We start from the raw sequence: 8,450 nt of genomic DNA, 5'->3' as shown, positions 1-8,450 counted from the left end.
ATGGGCTGGCGAGGCCAAGCGAGGCCATGGGGCCGAGGGCATAGGCGAGGCCATGGGGCGAGGCCGTGGGGCCGAGTGCGTGGGCGAGATGGGTCCCGCGAGGCTACTGAGCCTTGGCACTTATGCCTTGCCAACGTGGGCCACTTGGCATCGACTCCACGAGAACCGAACCCAGACTTAAGTTGTGATGGTGCGATGGCTTCCCAAGACGACGGTGGCCGAAGGGCCTTGCCTCGGCCTCATGCTTTCTATTGATGAGATTATGAGCATCAACACTTGCCCCCCAGTCTAGGAGAGTACCTTTAGGTGCCTTTGTAGACTATTCACCTCAATTCCTATAAATAGGCCCTTATGCATGGCTTGATATTCTCACTTTACTCCCTTGGCTTAGTGGTGCATAGACCCTTATTCCTTTCAAGAGGTAAGGGGTTCAATCCCCCACAACCTCACTTTCACAATAATTCCTTTCATTTGTTTTGTATATTTTTTCACTTCATATTTTTTTTTTATGAGCTAATTTCTTGGTGTATCTATTTTATGACTAACACATCTTTTTGGTTCATTCTTGCAGACGTGCACTTTCGACTCTGTGGTGCTTTTCGCTCCCTGACCTTCTTTAGATCCCGCCTTTGCTTTTTTAATCGCTTGAGGTATTTTTTCTTTCCTTCTCCCTTTTATTTATTTATTTTGTCGGGTCCAAACTAGCAGTACTCGGGATTGGGTACATTAGTCTGAGCTTGTAGTGAGTTTGACCATATGCACGCCCCTCCTCCCTTTTTTTTTATATATATACCCTGTAGTAGTCCATTTAGGGCGTTTGCATCTAGAGGTATTAAGCCTATTCCTTTGTCTTTTGTAGCCTTCCCCTCGTTTATACGTGAGCCCCTTTTTGCTGTTGGGACGTGGTTTCATGGCCAGTGACGGCCCATCCGACATACCCCCAAGGGCTGAGTTTATTGACCTATCCTCAGACTCAGAGTCCCCTGAGGGCAACCCTCACCAGGACTATGATTCTTTAAGACAAGCCCGCATTCGTCACCTCGAGTGCATGGCTGATCTTAGGCGCAAAATTTGGGTGGTAGAGAGCGAAATTGACTCGGTGTCGAGAGGCGATGAAGGACCTTCACCCCTGGGCCTTAGTGACCATATAGCGCGTCTTAGGACGACCCTTTTCGAATTGCGGTGGGAGTTAGAATTTATGGAGGGACACATTCCGCCAGAACCTCCTACTCCTTCTTCGCCTGATGACAGTCATGGGGTTGCTAACTCCTCTCCCCAGCCCCTAGTCTCAGTTTATCCTAGCTTAGTGCTTCCGCCATCGCTCCCTCGATGGAAAACTCTTGCTAGGAAGAAAAAATGGAGGGTTAAGTGTTCTGCCCCTTCCTCACATATTTCTTTTGATTTTGCAGATATGTCGAAAGCACGCAGACAGGTGTCCGCCCAGGAAGAGGACGACGCCCCCCTACTGGCGTCCAGTCTAGTGTCACACGTGTCTCCGAACAAACTGAAGGCAATCGTGAAGCACTACCGAGCTCCTCCAGAATACGCCCTGCATGTTCCTCAGGAGGCTTGCTGGGCCGACCGTCCTGAGAAGGGCTTTGTGGCTTTGAGTGAGCAGATTTTGAAGGCGGGTGGCACCATTCCTCTGCACCCGTTCTTCGTGGCGGTTCTCAACTATTTTGATTTGGCCCCTCTTCAACTATCGCCCAACAGTTGGTTGACTTTAAGTTGCCTCTTCATTTGGTTCAAGGATAATGTCCAACGCGCCCCGACGGCACAGGAGGTGCATTCCTTGTATAACCTTATGGGAGTGCCCAAGTCCAAGGGCTTCTACTACCTGCAGAAGGCCAACAGTGAGCTTCCCTTAATAGAGGGCTCGTTTTCCAACACAGGGCCTTGGAAACAAGACTTTTTCTGGGTAGAGGAGCCTCTCTCGGTTCGTGAAGGATTTCGCGCCGGCCCTAGTAAGTATCCTGGTCTTTCTCTTTTTCTTATTAGAACTTACTGTTTTGCACTCTTGCTTGTACTGACATTGGCGTGGTTCTTGTAGGGAAATTTGCTGATCCCTCGGTCATTGGGCCGGAGGCGGAGGCCATAGGAAAACTCCTTGCTGCAGACTCTGCCCTGAAGAAGGCAGCAGTCCTATTTACTGTGGTGAATCTCAACCGCCACCAATTGTCCCCGGTCTCTAACCCCAAGTTCCTGTGGTCAGTTACTGGGTCTAAGAAGGCTATGGCTATGCCGGCTGGGCCGTCCCTACACGATGGTGGGGCTGAGGAGGAGACGGAGGATGTTCCCCTCGAATGTGGGGGGTCTCATCAGCGCCCCCTGTCCCCCGGAGGATGCCCTCCTTACGGTTCCCATGACCAGGACATGGCCTGTCAATCTCCGGACCCGCAGGCCGCAGGGGGATGTTACGCTCCTTCTGGCCTTGATGGCAATGATGCCTTCCCTCAGGTCCCTCATGATATTGGCTTACCGGATGCTGATTACATCGACCTCGCGGAGCCCCCTTCTAATGCACGAGGGTTCCAGTTTTTCCCCTTCCCTGCGCCTCCTCCTGCTTCGGCGAGTGGGTCATCCGTTCCTGTCCAACCAGATGTTCCTAGCGCGGAGGCAGAGCCTTGGGTGACTAGGATGGCTTCAGCTTATGGGCAGCATTTCGTTCAAATAGCCTCGGGCCTCCCTGCCTCCGACTAGAGGGGTCTAGGGAATGTGACTCAACCAGACCTTGGGGAGACCCTAAGGCGTGCCGCGGCCTGGGTGAGGTCTTGCGCCTTGCATTGATTAGTATTATGTATAGGTGTACATGTGTTTTTCTTTTTGTTACTTATTGCTGACGCCATTGACTTTCTTGTGCAGGTCTACATCGTGTCTCTTCGGCATGCTGACACGTCCGGCGTCCTCTCCGCATCTACTACCGAGAGGGACGGCCTCATGACCCAGGTCCAAGAGCTCGAAAATGAGCTTAGCGCAACCAAGGTCCAATTGTCAAAGGCCCGGACTAAGTATGCCAAGTTGGACTCGAAGAAGGAGAAGCTGAAGGCCAAGATCAAGGAGCTAAAGGGCAGGGCTAGATGCTTGGAGCGCGAGCTCCGGGGGACCAAGGCCGCTGCGTCCGCGTCGCAGGAGAGGGTTACTCAACTGGAGACTGAAGTTGAGGTCCTTAGGGCTGAACTACAGTTGGCTCAGGAGAAGAACGCTTCCTTGGAGGCGGAGAAGGCTTCCTGGGAGGCGGCGAGGGCTTCCTGGGAGGCGGCGAGGGCTTCTTTGGAGGCAGAGAGGGTCATAACCGAGCGCAAGTCTATAGGCCATGCTCTTTACAATGTGTGGAAACAGGATCCCAACTTCAACTTCTCCTCTTTTGGCGAACAAGCCGTTGCCCGAGCGGCCTGGTGGAGTGCCCACTACGGGAGACCTTGAAATAGTCTCGCTCCTTTTTTGTTTTCTTTTTATTTTGTAACATCATTACCAGTGCTACTTTTCTGTTAGTAACTCTTGTACTATCCCGAGAACTCCTTTTTTTTTTTTAATGTATAAATACATATGTTGCTGTTTATTTCTTGTTCTATTGCATTCGAGGCCCTTTTAAGCTCGTGTGATGGGGTTTAGTTGGTTCCCTTCTTTTATCTATCAGGCTGGAGGTCCTTTGGAGCCCCTGTGAAAGGGTTCGCTAGGACCTCTTTTGTTGCCTCTTGGTTGCTTTTATAAGGATATTTTGACCCCTTGGGTCTTAGTTATCCTTTTATGTTTTTCTTGCGCGCACTTATTATTTCTTTGCGAGAGCGTCCTTCTCGTCGTTATTCATAGTACTATTTTTGCAAGGGTCTCCTTTGGGACCCTTTTTGGCTAGGCGGCTTGGTGGCCGCTCTAGACTTATTATTATTGTCGTCATCATGCAGTTTTTGTAAGTTCCTATGGCCTCCCTTGGTGTTCATAAGGGTAGCTAATCCTTGTGATCCCAAGGGATGCCTTGTAGGGACTTCGTTTGAGGCCCTAGTATAGGGGGTCTCTTTGGTTTTGGGTTACTTCCTCTTGATAGAGGGCCCTTTTTAGGATACTCTTGGTAGTGGGTCCTCTTCTTTTTTTTTAGGGGCTTCCTTTTTAGGAGGGCTAGGGGTCCTCTTGGTAGAGGTTCCCTTTTAGGGGCCTCATTTTTAGGAGGGCAAGGGGTCCCTTTTTAGGATCCTTTGCTAGCTGCCTGCTGTCGCCTCCTATCCTGCCCCCCAAGTGTCTGGTGAAATTTATTTCGGCAGGCAATTTGGCTGATGCCCACGTAGCGAAGGAAAATAATACATGAGGTTGAACAGTTTTACCCACAACATGCAGTTCCATTCATCACATTCATAATAAATGGTCTCATACAAATTGTTGCAATGGTACATATGAAGTTTTTATGTAAGACAAAAATAAAAGGCTCACACCTACTTAGGAGGCTATCTAAGTAACCTCTTTGATTTCTTCCTATCATATTAAGGCAGTGTGCAACACTTGTTCTTTTTCCATCGAACATGGGCGCCTTACTGGTAGTACTTCCTCAGGTGCTCTGCGTTCCATGCTCGGGGTATGAGGGTGTCGTCCATGCGAGCCAGCTTGTAAGTGTTCGGGGGGATGCACTGAGCAACCTGGTAGGGCCCCTCCCAATTCGCCCCCAACACTCCTGCGCCTGGGTCTCGTGTGTTTGCGAGTACCTTCCTTAGCACCAGGTCGCCAACTCTGAAAGTTCTCTCTTGCACCCTCGAATTGTAATACCTTGCGGCGCGCTGCTGGTATACCGCCACCCTCATTTGGGTTTTTTCTCTCTTCTCTTCCAGCATGTCTAAGTTTTCGACCAGGGCTACGTGGTTGGCTTCGTCTCCATATGCCTGTACCCTGTGGGACTCGACTCACATCTCGACTGGGAGCACGGCCTCGCACCCATAGGCCAAGGAGAATGGGGATTCCCCAGTAGTTGTGCGTGGGGTGGTTCTGTAAGCCCACAGCACATTTGGTAGCTCATCTACCCAGGCTCCCTTCATCTTTTCCAGCTTTGTCTTCAGGTTCTTCTTAAGGACCCTGTTTATGGCCTCCACTTTCCCATTGGCCTGAGGGTGCACAACTGCGGAGAAACTCCTCCTTATGCCTCTATCCTTACAATATTCATCGAAGGCTCCTCCCTCGAACTGGGTACCATTGTCGGAAATAATCTTGTAGGGTACTCCATATCGACACACAATGAATTTGTTGACGAAAGAGGTGATGTGCTTAGCGGTTATCTTCCCAAGGGGTTCCGCTTCTACCCACTTAGTGAAATAATCCACTGCTACCACCGCGTACTTTGCTCCACCCCTGCCTGTAGGAAGAGCGCCGATCAAGTCTATCCCCCAAATAGCGAAGGGCCAGGGGCTGGTCATGCTGGTCAGTTCGCTTGGGGGTTTCCGAGGGTAGTTGGCGTGCCTCTGGCATTTGCCGCATTTCGTGGCAAAGTCATGCGCATCTTTCTCCATGGAAGGCCAGCAGTATCCTTGTCTCATGGCCTTCCTAGCCGTGGAGGGTCCGCTCTTGTGGTTGCCGCACTCTCCCTCATGTATCTCCTGTAACACTTTCAACGCCTCCTCTTCTTCTACACACCGCAAGAGTGGCATTGAGAATCCTCTTTTGTAAAGGACCCCATCTACCAGGGTGTATCTTGCAGCCTTGTACACCAACCTCCGAGATTCATTTTAATCCGCAGGCAAGGTTCCTTCTTCCAGGTACCTCTTGATTGGCTCGGTCCATGATTCCCTCGGGACACTAATCATGTGCACGTCCGCGCCTTCGATGCTGGGTTTTGGTAAGTAATCCACGGGTATCGATTCCAAGACATCACTATCCTTGGTAGATGCCAGCTTTGCGAGTGCATCGGCATGGGTGTTCTTTTCTCTGGGGATTTGCTCTATAGTATATGCCACCAACTGTCCCAGGTAGCCCTTCATCTTCTCCAAGTAAGCTGCCATCTTGGGTCCCCTCGCTTGGTACTCTCCCTTTACTTGGTATACTACCAATTGAGAGTCGCTGAAGATTTGGAGGCGCGTCACTCTCAGTTCCTGGGCCAAACGCAGGCAGCCTAAGAGCGCCTCGTACTCTGCTTCATTATTGGAGGCCTCAAACCCAAATCGGATTGCGCAATACATTCTATGTCCCTCGGGCCCAGTCATCATGATGTCCGCTCCTGATCCTCCTTCATTTGACGCCCCATCAACGTACAAACTCCACTCTTCTGAACCTCCTATCTCTTCCTCCGTAACAGGCTGCTCTTCTTCTTCATTCCTTCCTTCATTCGGCTGATGGGTGAGTTCTACTATAAAATCTGCCAGCACCTGTCCATTGATGGAAGCCCTCGGAGTGTATACAATATCAAACTGACTTAGCTCAATCGACTATTTCATTAGTCTCCCCGAAGTCTCTGGCTTATGTAAGACCTGTCTTAAAGGACTATCTGTTAAGACTTCAATTGTATGTGCATGGAAGTAAGGCTTCAACTTCCTCAAATATCAAATCATACATGCCATATACCTGTACAGGGTGCAACTATATTCATACACTGTTTTCTTACCTCTGGTTCGAGTGAGTATTATAATATGAACGACCCCTGAGAACGATCAACCTTTAAATTCCTCGACGGTCACCTGGTCATAACCAAAATATAGGATTCATCAATAAAAATGATAACCAAGGGTTCCCAAACCAAATCCTAGCCCCTGAGACATCAAATACTACCCAACCGGGTACTAGGTCCAACCCCGAGGCCTATGGTTTGAATCCCCAAGCTAAAAACCTTATTTTAGCAAGTCTCTGGCTTATGTAAGACCTGTCTCATAGGACTATCTGTTAAGACTTCAATTGTATGTGCATGGAAGTAAGGCTTCAACTTCCTCGAAGCCACTACTAGCGCATAGGCCAGTTTTTCGATCTCTGGATACCGGTTCTCCGCGTCCACCAAACATTTGCTGATATAGTATACGGGTTGTTGCTGTTTCTTCTCTCCCTTAACCAGGGCGACGCTGATGGCATGCTCAGACACTGCCAAGTACAGGTACAACTTCTCGCCCTTCTCTGGCTTTGCTAACAGGGGTGGCTTCCTCAGGTGCTCTTTTAGCTTGAAAAAAGCTTCCTCACATCTTTCATCCCAAGCGAACTTTTTGCTCCCTTTGAGGATGTCAAAGAATGGGAGGCATTTGTCAGTGGACCTTGAGATAAAATAATTAAGGGCCGCCACCCTTCCTGTTAGGCACTGCACCTCCTTCTTATTCTTTGGCGGGCTCATCTCTATGAGTGCCTTTATCTTGTTAGGATTTGCCTCGATGCCTCTGGAATTGACCATGAAGCCCAAGAATTTTCCTGAGGACACCCCGAAGGTGCACTTGACTGGGTTCAACTTCATCCGGTATTTCCTGAGCGTGTCAAACATCTCACCAAGGTCTTTGTTGAGCCCTGCTGCTACTTTGGTCTTCACTAACATGTCATCCACATACACCTCCATATTCCTTCCTATCTGATTGGCAAAAATTTTATTCACCAGCCTTTGATAGGTGGCTCCCGCGTTCTTGAGCCCGAAGGGCATCACCTTGTAACAGTATAGCCCTTTGTCTGTAATGAATGACGGGTGCTCTTCATCTGCCGGGTTCATTGGGATTTGGTTGTACCCTGAGTAGGCGTCCATAAAACTTAGTAACTCATGTCCCGCTGTCGCATCTACTAGCTGATCTATCCTGGGAAGTGGGAAACTGTCCTTAGGACAAGCTTTATTCAAGTTCGTGAAATCGACACAAGTTCTCCACTTCCCATTCGGCTTCGGCACAAGTACTGGGTTCGATACCCACACAGGGTAGAAAGACTCACGGATGAAACCGTTGGCCTTCAACTTGTCAACCTCCTCCTTTAACGCTGCGTATCTTGTTGGGTCTAGCGCCCGCCTTTTTTGCCGGACGGGCCTTGCTTCTGGGGAGATGTTCAGGTGGTGACACATCACACTGGGGTCTATGCCCACCATGTCCTCATGACTCCATGCAAACACGTCTAGATTGTCTTTCAAAAATTTCGTCAACTCCTCCTTCACGTCACCTTGCAGGCTCCTTCCTATCTTCAATTTCCTTAATGGTTCCTCCGTCACCGTAACCTCCTCTACTTCTTCTACCGGTTCTGCTCTTGACTCATCTACGACCCGAGGGTCCAGCTCCTACAGACCCCCGGTGGGCATACATAGCGCCTCATGTACCACCATGGCCATTGTCTCACACGGTTTTACAGGCGTGCGGAGTGAGGTGTTGTAACACTCCCTCGCTTCCTTCTGTTCTCCCTTCATACTTGCGACCCCTCCTGGGGTCGGGAACTTAACAACCAAGTGATACATTGAAGATATGGCTTTCAATTCTCTCAGGGAGGGTCTCCCCAATACCGCGTTGAAAGCTGATGCACAATCTACTACAACA

At 49.7% G+C, this 8,450-nt stretch overlaps 1 protein-coding gene across 2 annotated transcripts; it reads left to right on the top strand.

Moving 5' to 3' along the window:
* Positions 1-708: 708 nt before the first annotated feature.
* Positions 709-3,576, top strand: LOC133804342 (uncharacterized). 2 transcript variants are annotated; one of them, XR_009878438.1, is made up of 3 exons: positions 709-1,964; positions 2,051-2,763; positions 2,863-3,576. XR_009878438.1 is itself a non-coding variant. In XM_062242509.1 (2 exons), the coding sequence occupies exons 1-2, from the start codon at positions 911-913 to the stop codon at positions 2,698-2,700; spliced, it is 1,704 nt and encodes a 567-aa protein (XP_062098493.1). In that variant the 5' UTR covers positions 709-910; the 3' UTR covers positions 2,701-3,576. The 2 variants fall into 2 exon arrangements, 1 of the variants encoding a protein (XP_062098493.1); XM_062242509.1 differs by having other exon boundaries at positions 2,051-3,576.
* Positions 3,577-8,450: the final 4,874 nt, after the last annotated feature.

This window comes from Humulus lupulus, chromosome X (genome assembly GCF_963169125.1).
Source record: "Humulus lupulus chromosome X, drHumLupu1.1, whole genome shotgun sequence".
Taxonomy (NCBI): Eukaryota; Viridiplantae; Streptophyta; class Magnoliopsida; order Rosales; family Cannabaceae; genus Humulus; species Humulus lupulus.
The sequence above is the reverse complement of the archived record's forward strand: the minus strand, read 5'-3'. Positions and strand labels throughout refer to the sequence as shown.